We start from the raw sequence: 22,533 nt of genomic DNA, 5'->3' as shown, positions 1-22,533 counted from the left end.
ACTCATCTTCCCGAGTTCAACTCTGGCCTCAGAAAGACTCATCTTCCTGAGTTCAACTCTGGCCTCAGACACTTCCTAGCTGTGTGACCCTGGACAAGTCACTAAACCCCATATGCCTCAGTTTCCTCATCTGTAAAATGAGTGGGATAAGGAAATGGCAAACCATTCCAGTAACCTTCCCAAGAAAATTCCAAATGGGTTCACAAAGAGTCAGACATGACTGAAAAATGACCACACAACAACAACAAGCCAGATCTGGCCAAATGTTTCATAAGTTGCCGATGAGTTGGTGTACCTAGTTATACTTCCATGTTGCTCCCCCATTAGAATGCCCTCTCCTTGAGGGCAGGGACTGTAAGTTTGTTTTATTTTGTTCTGTTTTGCCCCTCTTTGTATCTTCACCATTTATCACAGTGCCTGGCACATAGCAAGCATTTAATAAATGCCTACTGACCGACCTGTATTGATGGAGAAAGTTTCCATGCTAAGAGTTCCTCACTCCAATCAAATCATGGGTCTGCACCAAAGAAAGAGTAGGATATTTGTCATTAGATTAATGGCATTCACAGTATTTTGATGCCTCAATATAAGGAAAATCTGACCAACAAGAAGAACGGTACAATGGTGGAATAATCTGTTTTTGGAAGAAAGAGAATGCATCACTTGAAATTTTGGAGAAGAGGCCACTTTTCAGGCATGTTACAGAATAATTGGACAAGATGATGTCCCAATGCTAAGATTCTATTGTTATAAAAGATTTAGCTACTCAAGATTGTCACTCTACCAATGACAGCTATATTTTATGGTGTTTGAACTACTTTTCTCCACAAGAGCCTTGTAAGGGACACAGTGCAAGTATAATTAGTCCCATTTTACAGACAGGGAAACCAAGGCTAAGAGACACAACCATTATCATATAGCTGAGAAATATCAGAGCTAGAAATCAAACATTGCCCACCTGATTCCAAATTTAACACCCTTTGCACTACACCACGCAGGTATAAATAAACCATTGAATGAAAAGCCTGCATTATGCACTATGTACCATATACCATGTGAAGCACTTGAAATACAAATATGAAAGTGGTAAGATAGTCCCTGGACTCAAGGAACTTGCATTCCAATACAGGAAGACAGCGGTGATCTAAAGGAGTGATAAGTTAGTCAAATCTGGGCTCTGAGAATTATTAGCCGTGTAACCCTGGATAAGTTACGTGACTTCTCAATTGTAAAATGAAGGAGCTCAACTGGTGATCTCCAGAGCTCTTTCGAGCTCTAAATCTATTATCTCATGAGGCTATGAACTCATATAGGGAGGTAGAGGCTAAAGATTGATGGGGTTTTTTTTATTATTATTTTGCAAAGTGACAGGAATAGTAAGCAGAGTAGATTGGTACATCCATTCCAGGAGGAATGGAAGTATTAATTCAATTACTGCTCCAGAACTGGAAAATATGCAGATGGGATTGGGGAAGGGTAGACGTCCAGCTTGTAGAACAGGTGACAAGGTCCAATAATCCTTGCCTACAGTGGCAGGTAGAGTGGATGAGAAGAAAATAGCTAAGATGGAATATGAAGCATGGTGATTCCAGGCTAAATATACCAGTGGACCGTGTAGTTATACTCATCAATCAGAAGGGAGCAGAGGAAGAAACAGGTACCTACTATGTGCCAGGCATTGTGCTAACCACCTTTACAAATATTATCTCATCTGATTCTCACAACAATCCTGTGATGTAGATGCTATTATTACCCCCATTTTATAGTTGGAGAAACTGAGGCAAACAGAGGTTAAGTGATTTGACCAGGGTTGCTCAGCTAGCAGATAGGTAAGGCCAAATTTGAATTTAGGTCTTCCTGACTCCAGGCCCAACTTAGTGTCCTAGGGCAGAAGTTCTGGAGTGGGTTTTCTTTCCTGAATTGCGTGCCTGGGGGAAATGATAGTCATGAGACTGAATAATGAACCTGTCAAAGACAAGGGTCCAGCTGAACAGATTCACCCTCCACCCACATAAGAGCAGGTTTTACCATGCTAGGAAATTAGAGCAATCTCTAGAATTGCAAAATCCATTCTCTCCCCCTGGAGGGGGGAGGGGGAACACCCGATGAATGCTTTCAATAAAAGATTTCAGTGTGTGATCAGAATAGGACGATGACAATCAACTGAGCTGTGGAAAAATGGAAGGAGAACATTTCTAAATATAGAGCAATACTGTAGAACCTCGGTGTCCACTTTCACATGCTCAGCTCTGACAGGGCAGTCATGGCAATGACTGAGAAAGTGAACCGAGAAGCCAGGCTTTGTCAGCAGATAGAGTTTCTCTAGAAATCACACCTTGGTTTAGTGCTCAAGCCACCCCCTCCACCCCCAAAGTTTAATTAATTGGAGGGGGTTCTCCCAATATAAAGATAACCAGATGAAGCTGCCAACCTTTCAGAGTAAAGTTAAGACCTTTTTGGTTTTGGTTTTTTTTTATACTCATGGGCTATAGGAAAAGAAGTATGCACCTTTCTTAGGCTCCCCTAACACCCCGTGACCACTTTTGCCTATAGGTTTCACCTATTCCATTCTAAGTAAACTTCCCAACTCTTTTTCCTATTCATATCCTCCAGACCCATCTCATATTCCTCCTCCTCCGTGAAGCCAACCTTGAAAACTCACTCTTTCTGGCTTCCCATACCACATTTTGCCTTAAGCAATGCAGTATATAAGTAAAGAAAAAAGCACTAGATCTGGAGTCTGAGGACTTGGGTTTAATTCCTGGCCCTGCTTCTTACCACCTTTGTGACCTTGGGTAAGTCACTTCTCTTGATAAGTCTTAGTTACTTTATAAAGTGAAGGAGCTAGCCCAAATTATTTTTAAAGTTCGTTGTAAATCTCTTCCAGGGGTGGGGAACCTGCAGCCATGTGGCCCTCTAGGTCCTCAAGTGCAGCCCTTTGACTGATTCCAAACTTCACAGAACAAATGCCCTTAATAAAAGGATTTGTTCTGTAAAACTTGGACTCAGTCAAAAGGCCACACCCAAGGACCTAGAAGGCCATATGTGGCTTCAAGGCCACAGGGTCCCCACCCCTGTCTTAGCCCATACACACATTTAGTCATATTTTATCTTGCCAGTCAGGAAGCATTTATTAAGCTTCTATGTGTCAGGTGCTGTGCTAAGTGCTAGGGATACAAAAAGAGTCAAAAGACGTCCCTGTTTTCAAGGAGCTCACAGTCTAATGCAGGAGGCAACAAGCAAATAAATATATACAAACAAGCTATACACAAGATAAATAGGAAATGATTTATAAAGGAAAGACATTAGAATTAAGAGGGGTTAGGAAAGGCTTCCTATAGAAACTGGGATTTTAGTTGGGACTTGAAGAAAGTCAGGGAAGCCAGGAGGTGGGGATGAGGAAGGAGAACATTGCAGGGAATGGGGAGCAGGCAGGAAAAGAGTCTAGACCTGAGAGATGGAGCGTCTTGTTCAGGAATTAACAAGGAAGCCAGTGTCACTGGATCAAAGAGTATGTGGCAAAGGAGTGATATGTAAGAAGACAAAGGAAAGACTGAGGGAGAGGTTAAGTTATGAAGGGCTTTGAACTCCAGAGAATTTTGTATTTGACCCTGGAGGTGATAGGGAGCCACTGCAGTTTCTTGAGTAGGGATGTGACATCACTTTGATGGTTGGAGGATGGATTGGAGTGGGGAGAGACTTCAGGCTGGAAAAGCCACCAACAGGCTCTACTACTTTCATGTGTGTCTAGTTTGCCTCCCCCAATATGCCTAAGTTTCCTGAAGGCAGGGAATATATCCTAAGATACCTTTGTATCCTTTAAAACACCCAGTATAGTGCTGAACAGGTTGCAGACTGGTCAATGGAATGAGTGCTCTATGGAGTCATGATACTCAAGTTCAAATCTCACTTACTGCCTGTGTGAAGTTCCTTGAATGTAGGGATTATTTCCATCTTTGCCTTTGCATCCCCAGTGCTTCACACAATTCCTGGCACATAGTAGGGACATAATAGAAGCTTTATTGATTGACTTTTCATTTGGGGCAAGTCACAACTTTCCTGGCCTCAGTTTCCTCATTTGTGAAATATGGGAATTAGAGTAGATGGTAGAACGTCCCATCTAATTCTAAAAATACAATCTTGTGTTCCTTCCAATTAAATTAAATATTCATTGAGATGCAAGAGGCACATAGAGAACCTGAAATCAATAAATGATTTGTGTTTCTCTTTTTTTTTTCTCCTACAAGCCTTTTTATGTCCCTATGCTATCCTTAGGAGCATCCAAACATTTCTTTTACATAATTGTCAAATTTCAGATGTCAGGCAGTTGGAAAATCCTTTTAGGATGGATTTGAATTGAATTAGGTTTCTGACATCTCACCCATCTTTGGAGAATCTGCGTACTTCATAATAGATGGCTTTTGTATATAAAATTCAAGGGCAAGTTTCATTTTCCATAGGAAACTTTTGGATATTTAGTTCCATTATTTTATGTAATGTACTTACTATGTGACCAGAACTTGTACAGGATAGAAAGAAATCTGTCGCATCACCTTTTTCAAGGAACTTACATTCTGATTAGAGATCTCTGCTTGTATATATTTGTCTCTCTCTGTAGTCTGTCTCTGTCTCTCTCTCTCTCACACACACACACACATGCACACTTCCACATGTACACACATCCCAATTCAATAGTCTTATCAGATAGTAAGTACTCAAATAAGTGATTACAGATAATAGAATCAGTGAGGCATACAAATAAAAGTAGTTTTATACCCTTTCTTGGGGCAGCTAAGAGGTGCAGTGGAGAGAGCTCCATGCCTGGAATCAGAAAGACACATCTTCCTGAGTTCAAATCTGGCTTCAGGCACTTACTAGCTATGTGATCCTGGGCAAGTCTCTCAACCCTGTTTGTCTCAGTTCCTCATCTGTAAAATGAACTGAGGAAGGAGATGGCAAACCATTCCAGTATCTTTGCCAAGAAAATCCCAAATAGGGTCACAAAGAGTTGGACACAACTGAACAACAAAATGACCTTCCTTGGAGGCTAGAGACTTAGATTAGAGTAGCACCTTTGTTGTTAGAAAAGGTTCACTTTGCAACTTTCAGCAAAGGTTACTTATGGGCAGGAATGTTTAACAACCAGCTCTCAAAAATGTCCAGAGGACACACTTTTAAGTTTAATCAGCATTATTTTTTTCTCTACCCATCACTTTCTCAAATCTAAACAATCAAGAAGATAATAAATCAAGCACTGATTTGTAGTGTTTTCTGACTTCTGAGGTATAAATACTCACCCTGGAAATTTAACAATCAGCTCTCAGGAGCCAATGTGAACTGGCTCTAGAGCCTATGTGATTGGTAGTCATAGTTAGAATTAGGAGGGAACATAGAGTTCATCTTGGCCAACCCCCTCATTTTATATTTCATGCTACCCCATCCTCCCTCTCTCTTTCTTGGGCTTTCTTGTCCTCATCTCTGGTAAAAAGTCAGATGACTGAGTCCCGGTGACTAAGAGTGTAGCATGGTAGAGTGAAGCTTGTGGAAGATTTGGAGTCAGGAGACCTGGGTGGCTCTACCACTTACTGTATGGCCTTGGCCACATTAATTAACCAATCTGGCTTCAGCTTCCTGGTCTTTAAAATGAAAAATTTGGATGAAGTGACCTATAAAATCCCTCCCAACTCTCCATCAATGTTCATAGTATCAAAGTACTCTAATAAATAGAAGGAAATAATAATGACAATTTCTACAGTAGGATTATATCTTTTTTTAAGGTTATAAACCAGGAGCAAACCTGGGTTCTAATCCTGACTCTTCAACTTAGTATCTGCGTGACCTTACATAAATTGTTTCACCTTCCTGGGCTTCATTTTCCTCATCAGTAGAATAAAGGGTTTAGACTAAATGAGCTCCAGTCTTTTCTTACTCTAAATCTATGACCTTAAAGGCTTTAAAGCAGCTTGCAACTCACAAGTGCTAAGTAGCCTAGCTACTTCAGAAGTCTTCAGAAGTGGAAAATCAGTATGTGCCCGGAGTGGTCAGGGAAAGTCTCATGAAGGTGGTGAAAATTGAGCTACGGCTTAAAGGATGGGTCAGCTTTGACAGAGGGAGAGCCAATGGTAGCAAAGAGTAGGAAGAATGAGTGTTCTTTCACTCCTGTCAGTTATAGAATGGAATGTACTGATGACCCCTCTAAGCATTTACCAGAGTAGAAATAACATTAGCAGTTACAAGATACAGAATTCTATTTATATTGGTGTTCTATCTTTTATCTCCAAATATGTCACAAGTAAATCCTTTGGGGTTAAACTGCTTTCTCCTCTTTGGGGAATTTCAGCTTCAGATAGGATGCTAAATCATTATAATCCGTGATTTCACCCCTCAGATTTCAGTCATAGACAGAGCTATATAGGACATCAAGGGAGTCAGTATTGGCCAGAGAGAAATTTTACTCCATGCAACATAGAGTTTCAAGATCCAACTTATTCCTGAACATTGTTTATTTCATCACCCATCTCTGTCTCTTTCTGCCTTTCTCTAACTCTTTTTGTCCCTCTTCCTCTGTCTCTCTCTCTTTCCTTTCCTCCCCACTGTTCCCCTCATCTTCTCTCTCCTCTCCCCTCTCCTCCTTCTCCTTCTCTTCCTCATCCTCCACTCTGCTTATGCCCCTGTCTGTTTCTTTCTGTCCCTGCCTGTGTCTGCCTCTGTCTCTGTCTCTCCATCTCTGTCTAGCTTTCTCTCTGCTAGGTACAAGTATAACATTCACAAGGAGAGAGAACTCTCTCCTTTAGGCATGTTTAAAAAATGACTTTTGAAAATGTTATTTTTTTTTAAAGTGTTGATTACATTTCTAAACAGAGTGAGTATTATTTAAATGTCACCACTGCAGCCTGTTAGATTTCATCACCAAACATTAGACAGGATGCATTTAGTGTATGGTGACTTCCAGCAGACCCTTAAGAAAGCTACAGCTTAGGTTTAACCCAAGGGAGCAATGAATGGGTAGATACCACTGAAGGTCCTTTTCCTTTTAGTTACAAGTCAGCTCGGCAGCTGTGACTCAGGCCTCAGTAACATTCTTAGCCTGGGTATGTGCTCCGTGCTGGTAGTCATTGGTCAGTGTTCTGAGCAGGTGGCAGGGCCCCAGGAGGGGAATCATTAAAGAAGTCCACTCCAGTACTTGATAGATAGCCTCATTTGCCATATTACTAAGAGATGCTGCTATTTCCCAATCCGTGGCATCTACTGGGTGGGGGGAAGGGGAAAACACATAGCTTTGTCCTATATGAAACTCAGATTCCTACAATGACAGTGACCTAGATTCCTATGAGAAAAAGAAAAAAAAATGAATTTAAAAAATCCAGTAATCATTTTTGTTTCTGGCCCTGGCAGTCCTGGGTATTTTTATTCCCTTAAGAGCACCTATATTCACAAATACAAAGACGCAGCTGCATCTTTCTCTCTCCGTGTACACATCTATACACACACTCATTATTCTGACCTCCGGTCTCTATAATTCTGTAAAATGTGGTTTTCTTTTTCCCGAACAGTTGGCCAACCACTCAGTGAGGTGCAATTTATGGCCTGCTGCCTCAACAAATAGCAAGTTGGCCTTTGCAATTTTTAGAGTCAAAGATGTTAGATATAGTAACATTTCTGTGGGAATTGCATATTCCATTGTTACTGCTCATATATCACCAGTTCGCTCACGGGAGAAAAGGCAGGACCTTTGCTAAAGACTCCCAAACGTATGCACCGCTTATGTTTTGATTTTCCAGGGTTCTAAGCATTTTCTTTCAAAGTAAATCCTTGAATTTCTGGAGTCCTCTGCCCCTTTTATCAGGCTAGGAAGTCAGATTCTAAATCCGTTGTATGAATTTGAGACCTCACAAAGAAGTGAAACATTTCTGCAAAAAGAACTCCAGGACTGAGTTTCCTCCCCAGAGCCTGGAATGATAACACTTTGAGTTTATTGACTGTTTCGTGTTATTGGGGGTTTTTTTGAATGCAATAATGTTTGAATATCCAATTTAACTTATGTTGATTAAAAAAAAAATAAACCATCAGAATAATCCTGGCCAATCTGTCTACCAGATTTGCTGAATCTAGATGACATCATTGCTTTCCTTGTACCTTCTAAATCAGGCAAGAGCAAACCTAGAAACTTTTTAAGTCAAACGTGGTGGAAAGGATGATGGATTTGGATAAGAAAATCAGGTTCAAATACTGGTGCTGCCACTTTATTTGGTCTTTCACCTTGGGCAGATCCCTTAAGCTTTCTAGACCTCAGGTTCCTCATTGCAAAATGAGGAGATTGGACTAGATCATTTCTAAGGTCCCTTCGGGCTTAAAATCTATAAGCCTATGACTGTAAGATGTTAACAACTGTAGATACCAACTTGGAAATGCTGCCTGATAGAGTGTTTTATCCCCCACCCCCACCCTCATAATGTAGAGCAAATGTCTATTATTAAAAGGGGTAGTTGAGTGGAGCCATATTGGCTGCTAAAATGACACCTTGACTTGAAATGACACCCTTGTCTCTTCTTTGCTAGGTGCAAGTGTAACCTTCACGCCACTGTGTGTGTCTTTGACAACAATAAATTGTCTTGTGAGTGTGAGCACAACACTACAGGCCCCGACTGTGGGAAATGCAAGAAGAATTATCAGGGCAGACCTTGGAGCCCCGGCTCGTACCTCCCCATCCCCAAAGGCACGGCCAACACCTGTGAGTAGATTTGCTCAGTAATGACATTATTAGTGTGAAATCATCTAAGAAACGGTACTTCTTATTTCCTTCTCACTGTGTGAATTGAGCCCTTGCCTTACAAGGGCACATGAAGGCTGGGCTTCAGTTTTAGCCCCTTGCAAAACCTTATCAGTAAGTACTCTGGTCAGGGCCTTCGATCTGTTCAATCTATCCCCAGCCAACTCACTTTAAAAGGACTGAAATAACAGGGGCATTTAAAAAAAATAGTATTATTTTCTTGAAACCTCAGTTTAGGAATAAAATAAATTCATTTGCTCCCACCCAAGGTCCTGCTTCAATCTAATCCATCTTTGTCCCCAAAAATCCTCTAGGCAGGGGTTATTAACTCTTTATGTGTCATGGATGAACCCTTTTGCCAGTCTGATGAAACCTATGAACCCTTTTTCAGAATAATGATTTTAAATTCATAAAACAAAAGACCGAAGATTTCAGAGGAAACCAATTATATTGAAATGTAGTAATCAAAAAAAAAAAAGTTTTTAAACCAAGTTCACAGACATGAGGTTAAGAGCCCCTGGTCTTTGGGTTCTTTGCCTGCTCACAAGTTTTGACTCCTGTCTTAGTGACATTAGAGACAGATTTACTCCACACATTACTGCCCCTCTCTGCACTGAGAGCCTAAATTAGCCCAGTGATACGACTGACTGACTGTTTTTCAAACTTTCGTTGTTTCTTAGTGGACAGAATGCTAGTCTCTTGAAGTCAGGACCTGAGTTCAGGTGTTTCCTCTGACCCCCACAGGCATACAGCTTAACCATACCCTCAGGAAACACTAAAAGACAATCAGTGAAAGATGTCTCCATTCTGGGAGTTCCTTACATAGATAAAATTATGAGACCAGATTCTTCCCCCCCAAAACAACCACAGCAACAACAATTACAAACACACAAAACCTGTTGAGGTCACATTGTAACCTTGATCATATCATTAAAGACCACATTTGAATAAAGAACAGGACTGTCACACTCTGGGGAGGAAAAGGAGACCCAGAAACAAAAACCTCTCCTGCCCTTGTGTTTATAGGAGTCCCACCAAAACTCCTATTACAATTGCTGGGCAAGTAATTCAATCCCCTGCACATTAGTGGAAAGATGGGTGTTCGGAAGCTCCAGGAAGCCAAGAGAGTAATATCCAAAATAAATGGCCCAGCTGTGTGGATGGGCCAATTAGCTCCAAAAGCCAGAGGTTCATCCTGTTAAAATGGGACGGAAAAGCAAACTTGAGAAGGTGCCCCATTTGGTGAAAAAAAAGCTATTTAGCAACTTCGAGGTGGCAGATGCTGCTGTTAAATGAGAAGTTGAAAACCCACCAGCAATAGGCCAGGCTCGGGATGTTATTGTCAACTTCGAAGCAGCAAGTGTGAGAAATCAAAAATTTTAAAGAAATAAATTCAAAAATTAATATTACAGAAACTTGAAACTTATTACATTAAACGTAAGAGTAATAGGCCAAGTAATAAACTGCAAAGTCTAAGGGCATGAAATTATGATAAAATCCCTACAAAGCAAGAAAAGATGAATCTTCAAAAGGCGAAACAAAAAATATCTCCACTCTGCAAGGGTATTTGTTTCTTTTTGTGAACCAGAAAAACTGACAGCCCAGATCATGGAATTAATTTAGTTGAAGCTCTTTTGAGCAAACATGTTGACTTTTCAGGATGGGGGTGGTCGTAGATTTATTTATTGGTTTGCTTGTTTCTTTATAAATAGAGCCTCAGCAAGCCTTCAATGTCTGGGAATCAAAACCTTTAGAGCTACAAGAGTTATCAAGGGGTCATTCTGTAAAACCCTCTGTGGTTGCATGCCTAACCTCTTTTCTTCCAGAAGTTTTTCAACCCAGTATTTAAAACTCTCTGGGGAGTATTGAATAGGCTTCCCCTTCAGGGCACACTGATGATTTGGTTCCTCAATTGTGTTAACAGAAGGGAAGAGGGCAGGTCTTCTGAGCACAAAATAATGGTCAGGTCCACCAGCTTGGGGTTCTTCGGGGCATTATCTTGCATTATCTTGTCCATTGTAACCCCTGGCCTTTTTTTTTTTTTTACTGCAAAACCTGTGCCTCAGTTTCTTTTTCCAACTCTATAAATGTTCCCTGATAATTGGACTGCTGTTTTTCTTTTTTAGGCAAACCTTCTCTTGGGAATTTAACCATAATTTCTCTTGATCTCTTGATCATTAGGAGGAGAGAACAATTGGTCAGTGACCTGAAACTAATCTTTCAAATTCTTGAAGCTCATTATCAGGTTACTTAGCTTCAAAGACCACAACTCCCCTACATTCAACTGTATTTGCTGCTACTCTCTATTTTCTAGAATTTTCAAGAACCTTTTTTTTAAAATGTGGAGATCAGAAGTTGACAAAGTATACAATAAGGGCCTAGGCAATATCTCATTTCTCAACAGAGTAGAAGTAACCTACAGAATATTACAGTTGAAAAAATCTTAGAGTCAGCTTGTTTAAACTCCTATATAAAGAAGAAATCTCATATCCAGTATCCTGGTAGACAATTACCCTCCACCAGGCAGTGAAGGGTAGTGGATAGAGTGCTGCAGTTGAAATTGGGAAGACCAGGAAGAATATAATTTACACTCTGTGTGATCTTAGAGGAGTTACATTTTCTGAGTTTTAGTCTCCTCTGCTGCAAATTAGACACCTAACCTTTCATGTTTATTAAAGAACAAACAAAATCAAACATTTAAAGAACCTTTTTAACCTTAAAGTGCTTTAGAAATACTAGGTCTTTCTATCCAACCTTGGAATATTCCCAGAGATGGGAAGTCCAATATTTTTGAGGCCCCTATTCCAGTGCTGAATAGCACTAACAGTTATGATTCCTAAGCCTTAGCTGAAATCTCTCCCTCTAGGCCTTGCCCTACTTTATCTTAGTTCCGTGTTTGATATAACAGAAGACAAACCTTCCCTCTCCCACTTCTAAACTCTCCAAGTGTTTGAAATATGCAGCATGATGTAATGGAAGGGTTAACAGTCTGTTACAATGATTAGGCCATTTGGAGCCCCACCCCAACAGAAGGATAACTGCACTCTCTTCTAGTCTTAGCTCTGATACTAATTCTCTGTGCGACTTTGGCCTCTCTAGCCCTTAATATCTATAAAAGGAAGGGAATGGATTATTGATGCTAACATCCCTTCTCGTCCCAAAATCCTGTAATTGTGCAGCTCACCAAAGTCTTCACTTTTCCCTGATCAATATCATTGGTTTCTTTTGTTTGTTTTCTTGTTCACTCCACTCAAGATGTCCTCTAGTTTGCCAATGTTCCATTTGTAACATGGCCCCCCAAATAGGATGTCATATCTAACTCCAGCTTATTATATTACCTTTTAATATTAGAACATCAAAATATTTGGGCTTGTAAGATTAGAAAAAAAACTATGAGTACAAATTAATTTAGAACACTTGGGTTCTAATCCCAACTCTGTAACCAAATGGTCTGCCATCAAATAGATAGTACTTGATTACGGCTGTATTAAGAGAGGCATAGCTTTCAAAAATAGAGAGGTTAATAGCCCCACTCTACTATGCTTTCCCAAGAACTCATCTGGAATACTGTATTCAATTCTGGGCACCACAGTTTAATGACATTTTTATGCTGGAAAGTATCCAGAAGAAAGCTACAAAGATAGGAAAGGACCTTGAGTCCCTCATATGACCAACAGTTGAAGATCTATGGTTGTTTAACTTCAAGAAAGGAGAGAAGATTTGAGGTGGGTGATGGATATTGTATCTGTGGATACAATGCAGCTGAAATATTCAATATGTTTTACTTGACCTCAGATGGAAGATCCAGGAGTAATGAAAAAAGCAGATTTAGCCTTGATGTCAGGATAACCTTCCTGATAGAGCTGTCCCAAAAGGAAATAGGCTGCCCCTACTGGCAGGCCTTCCAGCAGAGGCTGAATGATCACTGGTCAGGGATATTAGAGTAGAGATTCTTTTTATGTGTCAGTTACACTAAATGGCCTCTTCCAGCTCTCAGATTCTGTGATTCTATCCACTTGGATTAGTCACTTAATTTCTCTTGGCCAGAATATGGGGATCAGATGAAGGGGTCTCTAAAGTTTCTTTAACTCTGAAACTATGGCTTGAAGATTTATTCAGGTTATCAGGCATGTTCCCAAGCATATATACCCAATCACCACGTATCTTGGAAGCTGAGACCCAGTTCCTAGTCCCAAAGCTGTAATATAGACTTCATGCAGTACAAGAGATTAAAGAGGTATAGGAACAGTATCTTATATTTATATAGCACTTCATAGTATTCAAAACCTTTTCTCATACGTTGCCCCATTTGATACTTTTAACCACTCTGTTAGGGAGGCAGGACAAGCAATTAGGCCCTCACTTGTATGTGAGAATTCTTTTCTTTGTATCTGAATGATTCCCTATCACATTCTCCGCAGCAGCTATTCAGCCATTCTCCAAGCCCTGCATTATTTCTTGGCTCTCCTTTCTCTGAGCTGATGATGCCTCTGCTTACTATCCTGAGAAAATTGAGACTTTGCATTGTGAAACTCCCTCTTCTCCCATCCTCCACATGTCACAATCTTTGTATGTATTCAACTATCTTCTCCTTTGCTACAGGATAAGAGGTAGCTTTCTTCTTTTATAGTGTTAAGCCTTCCATGAAGGCTCTTTATCTCCATTTGGAATTGTCTCCATTTATCGTTCCATCTCTTTCTCTCATGTATTTCTGCACCATCTGCGCAGTCCTTTCCTGTTCCCTAAATATGTGAGAATGTCTCTCATTTTCCTTCCCCAAGCCACCATTTTGCCTTCAAGGTATATCTCTTCTCCCCTTCCCTGCTATACTTTCAAAACGAAAAGCCTACATTCACTACCTCTACCTCATCACCACCTATTCATTCCTCAAGTCATGGCAATCTATAATCTGACCTCATGGTTTGACTGAAACTGCTTTCTCCCATATCCTCCTTTTCACTTCCTGAGTCAACTTTATTCTATTTCTCATCCAGTGCATATTGTGTATATCACCCTCTACTTCTTGATTCCTCTGTCCTCCCTTAACTTCTGTGACTCTATTTTCTTCTGATTCTTCTCCTGCTTATTGTATTTTTGGAGGAAGTCACCTCCATGGCCATTGGAACAAATTATTCTCATCTGTCCATTCCACTGACATCAAAGATGTCAGTCATCCACTACATCCTGGGCCATCACCAGTTGTCTTGACTTTTGTCCAACCACTGGACTTCCATAACTCAGAAAGAGTAAGGCTGACGACTTTGTGAAACTCTGCATCGCTTAAATCCAATGCACCCGTAAGTCAAGACATCACCTGTTATGGCATTGGTCCTCTTAGAAAACAAAGGACAAATAACAATCTGGTTGCTTCTTAGTTTCTTTTTTGATTGACTACCTCCCTGCGATCTAAATTTGAGTGTTCCTAAAGGTTCTATTCTTGACCCTCTTCTCTATATTTATTTTCTCCCTAGAACTTTTTCTTTTGGTAGATGACTCCCAAATTTCTATAAGCATAGCAATCTAAAGCTGGATAGACCTAGATGCTATCTAGTATAACCTCCTCATCTTACAAATCAGGAAAATAAGGCCCATTAAAACTAAGTGACTTTCCCATGATCAAACAGATCATAAACACATCCACAGTCTCTCCTGAGAACTCTCCAGTTCTGTATCTATCTTCCATATTTGATGGATCATTTGTCTAAATTATCAAATTTGTTTCCATTTCTGTCTTTTAAAAGCTGGGACCTAGCGCAAGTCATTTAACATATATTTGCCTCAGTTTTCTCAATACATTACTGCTGTAAAGTAGTGTGGAGTAATATTCATAAAGTACTCAGCATAGTTCCTGGCACATAGTAAGTGCTATATAAATACTAGCTATCATTATTTTAAGTACTTAAAATAGTCCAAATTGATATCAACCCTCATTTTAATAAGAATTTCCTAAATTCTGTTGCCCAGCTCATGGATAAAAGTATTAAGTAAGATCAACTCTAATACTGCACCACCACCCCGCCCCAAGACAATTCTTGTTAAGTTCAGCCCACTCTATCCCAGGTTACTGATGAGACAGCTTCAGTATGGTGTGTATTCACTTAAGAGTAATATGACCTCCACCATTTCTTCCAGTCCTGCTGATAAAAATGTCGGGTGAGACAGTAAAAAGCTACACTGGTCAAATTATATAACGTGCATTCCTTGTCCCTTATCTCCAAAGTCCATGAATGAAGGAAGTTGACTTTTGAGAGGCGGCATTGTGTAGTTGCTAGAGCTGAGGTGGGGAACCTGTGGACTCAAGTCCTTGGACTGGGCTACACTTGAGGACCTAGAGGGCCACATGTGGCCTCAAGGCCTCAGATTCTCCACCCCTGTGATAGAGTGTTGGATTTGAAGAAAGGATGACCTGGTTCCCAATTCCACTTCAGATTCTTACCGGTTGCACCAGCTTGGACAATCTCTTAGTTTCTGTTGCCCTCAATTCCTTACCTGGAAAGTGCAGGGGTTCAATTAAAGGCCTCTAAGGTTTTTCTAATCTCTAAATATATGATCCTATCAATCAAATATAACATTTATTGTTATCCAAACCAGATGATTAAAAATCTAATGACCTATTAATTAATTTTCCCCAGTGTTCAATTTCCCCACTGTACATGATGAGATATTTTAGTTGCTCTTGTATTTTCCTTCTTAAATGTATACATCATTATTGTTATTATTTAGCATTATTATTGTTGTTATTGTTGTTTCTATTAATTTTGTCTCCAGGTACTTCACAACATATATCACAATATCAACAATATGTATCTATTCTGGAAAATGAAAACATGAATCTCTTATTCTCACGTTTTTCGAGTTGTCCTCTTCAACTTTATAATCTTTAGGAATATAGTACCCCAAATCCAACTTCCTGATATTCCAGGCTCATAGATAACCTTTCAGCAATTAATTTCTCAGGAGTATTTTATTTTCACCTGGGAGAAAACTGACTACAACTTGGACCACAGAATGAGCAGTGAAAGGATCTTAAAAAGGTTTCCTTCACATGGCAAATCTGCCGGATGTTGTGATAACACCAACAACAACAGAACAACAATAATTCACACTTCTACCATGCTATAATAGTTGCAAAATATTTTCCTCATAACCACCCTAGGAGAAAGGTAGCACGAACACCGTTGCCCCTGTTTTACAGATAAAGAAACTGGGTGTGAGGAAATAGATTTGGCCACAGTCACAGCATGAGTAAGTGGAATGTGAACAATGACCTCCTGAATCCAAGTCTTGTGAGCTTCCCACTAGATCACACTTCTTGATAAATGTTTTCTCTGTGCTCACTAACTCTGAAAAACCTTTTAAAGATCTTGGTTCCCTGGGGCCACCATCTAACTCTCAGGACAGTTATTGAGACCCATCCAGTATGTGCCTGTGTATCTAATTATTGCAAGAGGGATCATTTTGCTTCCCAAATTAAAGCATGTAATGCGTTTATCTCTTTTGCTCTCCTCCAGATGGAAAGCTGCTAAAACATTCACTGATTCACAGAGGGAGTTGTGATGGGTAACAGAATGACGCTCCTTCTGTAAGAGCAGTGTTTATTTGGAGGCTACGATCATATTGACTTCATTAAGACTGGATATGTCCATTGTTGCCATTTTTTTATCGGTGCAGTTTGTAGGATGCCATAAGATGGCTGGTCATAAGCCATTAGTCCATTTCTAGTGCCTTAGCTGTAACCCAATGTTTCTTCAAAAAACCAAATCAAACTGGACCTGCATGTTTTTATCAACTATGTGGCTTTTTTCTTCCCTTCTTTTGGTACAAAGTAGTCGAAGGTGGCAGCTAAGTGGGGCAGTGAATAGAGCACCTGAGCCTAAGTGTCTGGAGAAAAAAAGACCTGAGTTCAAATCCGACCTCAGACACTTGCTAGCTGTGTGACTCTGGGCGAATCACTTAACCCAGTTTGCCTCAGTTTCCTCATCTGTAAAGTGAGCTGGAGAAGGAAAAGGCAAACTACTCCAGTATCTGGGCCAAGAAAACCCCAAATGGGATCATGTAGATTCTCAAACAACTGAACAACAAAAGCCAATGGTGCACTTGGGCTGATCAAAGTGTACAAATGTTGCAAACCGACATGACATTTCTATTCTAGAAGATAGATCTGCACTAGAGGCTTGCAGGGTTTGCTAGTCAGTCTTTGCTCCAAAGCCATGGGCACTCGTGTCTTAGTTTCTCTACGAGAACTATATCAGCATCAGGTATGAAAGATGTAGAATAACAAATGGCACACATGTTGAATCACAAAGAGTAGACTTGGGTAAGACACAAAGAATATTTATCAAGTCCCTCCTACATGCCCAGTACTGTGCTAAGGGTTGGGGATACAAAAAATGTTAAAAGACAGTCCCTACCTTCAAGGAGCTTACAGTCTAATAGTGTCTCTGAGCCTCAGTCTACTCATCTGTTTGAAGACAGAACTGAACCAGATCTTAACCAACATTTTCAGCTGTAGCATTCTTGTATCTTCCCATTTTGGGACCATTGTATTGAATTATTTCAATTCTCCCCTCTCAGAGGGGGTAGCCATACCTCTGAAAGCCATAGGTCCTAATCTCTGATTAGGAATTAATTATTACATCAGCTGTGGTAGTCCTCTCCCTCATGAGGTTCTTTCTATTATACCGTGTGATTAAAATTCTCTGTGGTTACCCCCACCCCCACCTCCACTATACAATTTTCTTGAAAACCCTTTGATCTACATTCTTGTTGATTAGACAGACAGGTAATGTTGTGGGGATAGACTTAAATTCATCTCTTAAGTGGTACCAGGCCCAGAAAAATTCTAGCATTTGCAAAGGGAACCAGTGTAGTATAACTAGCACATGATTTATTGGGCATTCCAGGGAAGTTTGGGCTTGTTAAATATTTGAAAGCTGTTTCCTGCCTGAGGGATCCTTTTTTACAGTCCGATATTCAATGAAGCCATTGAGTTCTTACCAGATATGCTATATATTTTCATATAACCAAAATAGGGATTTTAAAAAGTAACTTTTGGGGGAATGTTACAAAGATGTGTACTAAAATGAACAATTTGAATCCCAATCTTTTCTGAATGATTCTCATTTTTACAGTAGTAGCACGTGAAGTGACTCCCACAGAGAACCACAAAGAAATGCATTATGGCATCACAGAAATAACACTGGGTCTTAAGCACAGATGTAGGTTTGTTCCAACTTGTGGTTTGCAGAGATCATGGGCTGTGTGTATCAAGGCATGCCAGCCTACCTTATCCACACTTTATGTATGTCTGTTGTTTTGGTCCAGCCATATGATCCTAGATATGATCCCAGGCCTCAGTTTTTCCTCCTGTACATAGAAATTATTGGACTAGGTGTTCTCTAAGGCCCTTTCTGGAGCCCAAAATTCTGTAATTAAAGCCCAAGTCAGAAGGCGTAAGATACAGTCCTCAGGAGCCAGTTATTAGCAGTAATAGAATACACTTTTACCCTGCTTGGGTAAGGTCTGCAAGGCTGGAATGATCAACATTTGTTACCTGCCCTGATAACCCTTCTGGAAAGAAAACCCTGGGCATCTTCATAAAGGATTTCACTGCAGCACTTGCTATAGCAAGGGCTCTCCTAGTTTTGCACTGTAATGGATCTGACAAAGTACCTTGAGAGCTTTGCCTTCTATTATGCATAGTCCTCTAACTCCAAAGAAGTTGGGAGACACATGAAAAGTTTATTTCTGCCACCGTAACACCATTTCCCTTTGAAGGACTGCAAAAGGCCTGCTGTTCTTCGCAGCAGAGCAGGATTTTCAATCATTGGGAAATTTGGAGCTTTGGCCATTGATGCTGGAGTTATGATGCTGCAATCATACCTCACCAGGGGATTTGCAAAGGGGAAAAAAGGCCCAATACGGGGTCATACTGTCATGCTGCTGCAGAGATATTCTACCAAGGTATCAGCTGGAGACTTCAGCAGCCTGGCATAGAAATCTATACAGGTCTAAAATTAGCTTATATACTGAAGTTCAAATCTGCAACCTGGAGATTTTAGATGATAGGGAAGGGATCTTTTTTCCAACTCAACTTAGCTTCAGTTAAGTAATGGTCAGCAATTAACCTGAAGCTTAATTGGGACATAAGAGATGATGCATATGCCAAATATCTGAAATTAAACATCCATTCCCCGAAGCTTATATTCATTGGCATTTAGCTTTGAAGGAACATTCAAAATAAGTAGAAATATGTTTCTTAGTTTGAAAAGAAAAAAAAACAGAACTCCAGGTAAGGCACAAGGGCTGGTCAAAATGGTTGTTTATTTCAGTATGTTAATTTTAGACATTATTTGACTATCCAGTATTTTAATTCCACTGCCTTATATCTTGTCCCTATCTTCCAAAAATTTAATGGGCTGCTTTGGGAGGTTGTTGGCTTCATGTTTTCAAACAAAGACTGGATACCTACTGGTTATATATGTTGTAGAGGAGTTGATAGACGAATGTGGGTTGGATTAAGGGACCTCTGATCAATCTCTATCTCTAAAATTCTATGATTCCCAATATAAAGGAAAATGCATCTATGCATTGCATAATATAAATCTCCTGTGCAGTCAAAACAAATGCTCACATCTAAAAGAAATATTTAAAAAGCCTGGGAATAGTGGCTAGATGGCCAGTCTTACAGGCAGGCAGAATTGTATTCATGTGCTATCTCTTACATATTCCAGCCACGTGACCCTGGGCAAGTCCCTTAAACTCTCAGTGGCCTAAGTAACTCTCTAAGACTGTAAGTTACAAACCAATTGCCATCTTGCATCAGTGCAGGGCATTTCTAAAGAAGGCATTCTAATGCTGATAAAATCATAGGTCCAGACCAAATATATGAAATAGCATCATAAGTTAAGAGCTGGAAAGGATTGTAGAGGTCAGTAAGCCTACTCCCCTCATCACACATGAAGTATATATAGAGCTATCTATAGATAGATCTATCTCTCTACCTATCATGTATCTCACATACACACATATTTATGCATATACATATATTATATATGTATACATTTACATTTATGTATGTATACATACATGTGTACATATATGTGTACATATACCCATACATAAATATTATGGATACCTACACAAACCTACATATATTACGGGATGCATAGACATACATAAACACATGAGTGTATATAGACATATGTATGTGTATGTGTTTATTCACTAACACTCATACTTTTTAGGAAATAGATTTGAGAAGATTTGAGAAGTCAGGTAGAAGTCTAATAAAAGTCCTGTGTAATACACATCTGTAAACAAACATCAGTAACACTGAAAAAAGGTGAGAAGAATAAGTATTTCTATAGCATGTGCTATGTGCCAAGACCTTTTTACAAATACTATGTTATTTGGTCTCTGCAACAATCCTGTAAAGAAGGTGCTATTATCCCAGTTTTGCAGCGAGGAAACTGAAACCAACAGAGGTTAAGTGACTTGCCCTGACTTACAGAGCTAGTAAGAATCTGAAGCTGAATTTGAATTCAGACCTCCCTGACTTCAGGGGGTGCTCTATCTACTAGGCCACGAGCTGTCAAGACCCAGTGGAGATGACACAAATTACGAGGCATTGATCAGTAAAGTTTGCTGAACTAGCAAATTATCTCATCAGGGATTTTACTCAGCTTAAAGACTAGATTTGGTTCAAATCTGATCCCAAGTCCAGTCACACTCTAAAGTGGTTCCACCTTCATAATACAACTCGAGAATTGAAGTAAGAGTTGAAAAAAATCGATAAAGTGGATGATCAATATGAGCAACCTAATGCGTTCTTGCATTCTTCTGCTCAATTAAATTTCTATTACATAGCTTAATCCATGCAACTGACAAGTCAAAGTGGAATAAGAATGGTGGTTATGTGCAGTTAATCAAATAAAACCCCAAATGATTTTCAACAGCTGACCCATGGAATTATAATACATTATTTTTTTAAATCTATGACTTGGGTTAAAATATCTGGGTAGGTACTCAACTAGTTTACATACATGATTTGTGTCTTTTACCCAGATAATAAACCTATTTCAGTAACTGTTCTGCTGAGCTAACGGGCTCTTTGGCATTAATACACAAGTCCCAAAGGCACTTGGACTGCCCATTTCACTTCTGGGAAAAGCAGTTTGCTGCTGAACTCTGGCTCATGGCTTCCTACCCCTCAAGAGCAGAAGTACTTTAGAACTGAAATAAAGGCTTTGCATAGCTCCACTCCATATTTGGGAGGGGGGGGTTGTTTTTGTTTTTAGTATATTGAATGTGATAAGGAATTAGGAATAAGGAAAATGTTCTTGATATAATGTTAATGATTTTTAGTCCTGTGTTAATATACGGCTAATGGGTTTTTTTTGTTGTTGTCTTCTTTCTCCCCAGGTATCCCCAGTATTTCCAGTATTGGTAGTAAGTAAAAACACGAAACAAGTCTAGAATAGCTTTGCTTTATTGTTTAGCTCCTCAGGTCTATTTTCCCAGCATCCATTTCTGATTTCAGGATATTATTTTCTTGAAATAATCTTGATAGGTTTTATTTTTCTCAGTTAAATTTTGTTTAGAATCTTTATGGCGGTCCAGGTGAAATAATTCAATTCAAATCAATCCTATTCAAAGGCACTGTGTTAGGCACTGGGGAAAGGAAGGGGGAATAAAATTGAGTAAGATTTAATCATTGCCCTCACTAGGTGTAATAGCTAAATAGATGGGGGAGGGGCAGTGCAAAATATTTGCATATATAATAACAAACAATTTTATGAATTCATTTGCAGACATAGTCTCACAACTGACTTTTCACGGCTAACAAATGGCCAGAACTACAAAATTACCTTTGTAGGGTTCTTTTGACAAACTAAATTGTCTTCTTTGGTTAATGTAAGCCAATATATATGTTTAGCTATTTTCATAGGATTTCAAAAATAACAATAAGAAAAAGAAAATTTTGTTGCTTTTATTTTTTTAATCTGAATTATGCAGATAGCTACCAGTGAAAAACTAAAATGTATTAATCAGACAGAAAGGAAAATGTTATGAAACAAACGGCTTTGATGCATTTTGTAAAGGTAGGCTTTTTTTGAAATTTGAAAAGGCCTAAAGGAAAAAAGAATAGATTTGTGCCTAATATTATTTTGAATGCCTAAAGGCAGAAAAGCAAAAACAAACAAACAAAAGCAAATAAAACACAATTATCCACATGTCCATTTCATACAGCCACAATGATCCTGATACTATCTTCATTGAGATATGTATATATATATATATATATATATATATATATACACATATATATATATATTGAAGGCAGGGGGCGGAGTTAGATGATTCAAGTATAAATTTTTTTACCTTTTTTTTTTCAGTAAGCAAAAGTAGTTAGCCAAATTCTAAGATCTGCCTATCAGAAGGCAAAGTGCTGGAAATTCTTTTAGAAGCCTTACACAGATGTAAGCTTCCCACCGCATCCCCCACTCACTCTCCCAACAGAGTTAGCAAAAGAGGGCATTTTTCCCTCTGCAGCTTCAGAGCATGTATTGTTGGGCTCCGTGGATCTCGCATGAGAGATTAAGGCTATTCAATTCCTTTACAACTAAAGAGATGGATATAGGCCAATTCCCAAAGAGCAGAGTTTATTAAGGGAATATCTAAATGGTTTTCAAAGCAGTATCTTATGTATTTTATAGATACCATGCTGTCTAGCTTGCTGATGTCTACAATCCTTGGACGAG

At 39.4% G+C, this 22,533-nt stretch overlaps 1 protein-coding gene across 6 annotated transcripts in view; it reads left to right on the top strand.

The window, feature by feature from the left end:
• Window positions 1-22,533, top strand: part of NTNG1 (netrin G1) — a 434,178-nt gene that overhangs the window by 322,659 nt on the left and 88,986 nt on the right. For all 6 annotated transcript variants that reach the window (XM_027856778.1, XM_027856777.1, XM_027856774.1 and 3 more), the window contains exons 4-5: window positions 8,559-8,731; window positions 21,194-21,220. In XM_027856778.1, coding sequence (XP_027712579.1) covers window positions 8,559-8,731; window positions 21,194-21,220 — 200 coding nt within the window. The remainder of the gene's footprint in view (window positions 1-8,558; window positions 8,732-21,193; window positions 21,221-22,533) is intronic.

The sequence above is a fragment of the Vombatus ursinus genome, unplaced genomic scaffold, assembly GCF_900497805.2.
Source record: "Vombatus ursinus unplaced genomic scaffold, bare-nosed wombat genome assembly UNPS02011613.1, whole genome shotgun sequence".
Classification (NCBI taxonomy): Eukaryota; Metazoa; Chordata; class Mammalia; order Diprotodontia; family Vombatidae; genus Vombatus; species Vombatus ursinus.
Note: the sequence above shows the minus strand (reverse complement) of the source record. Positions and strands in the feature narration are given on the sequence as shown.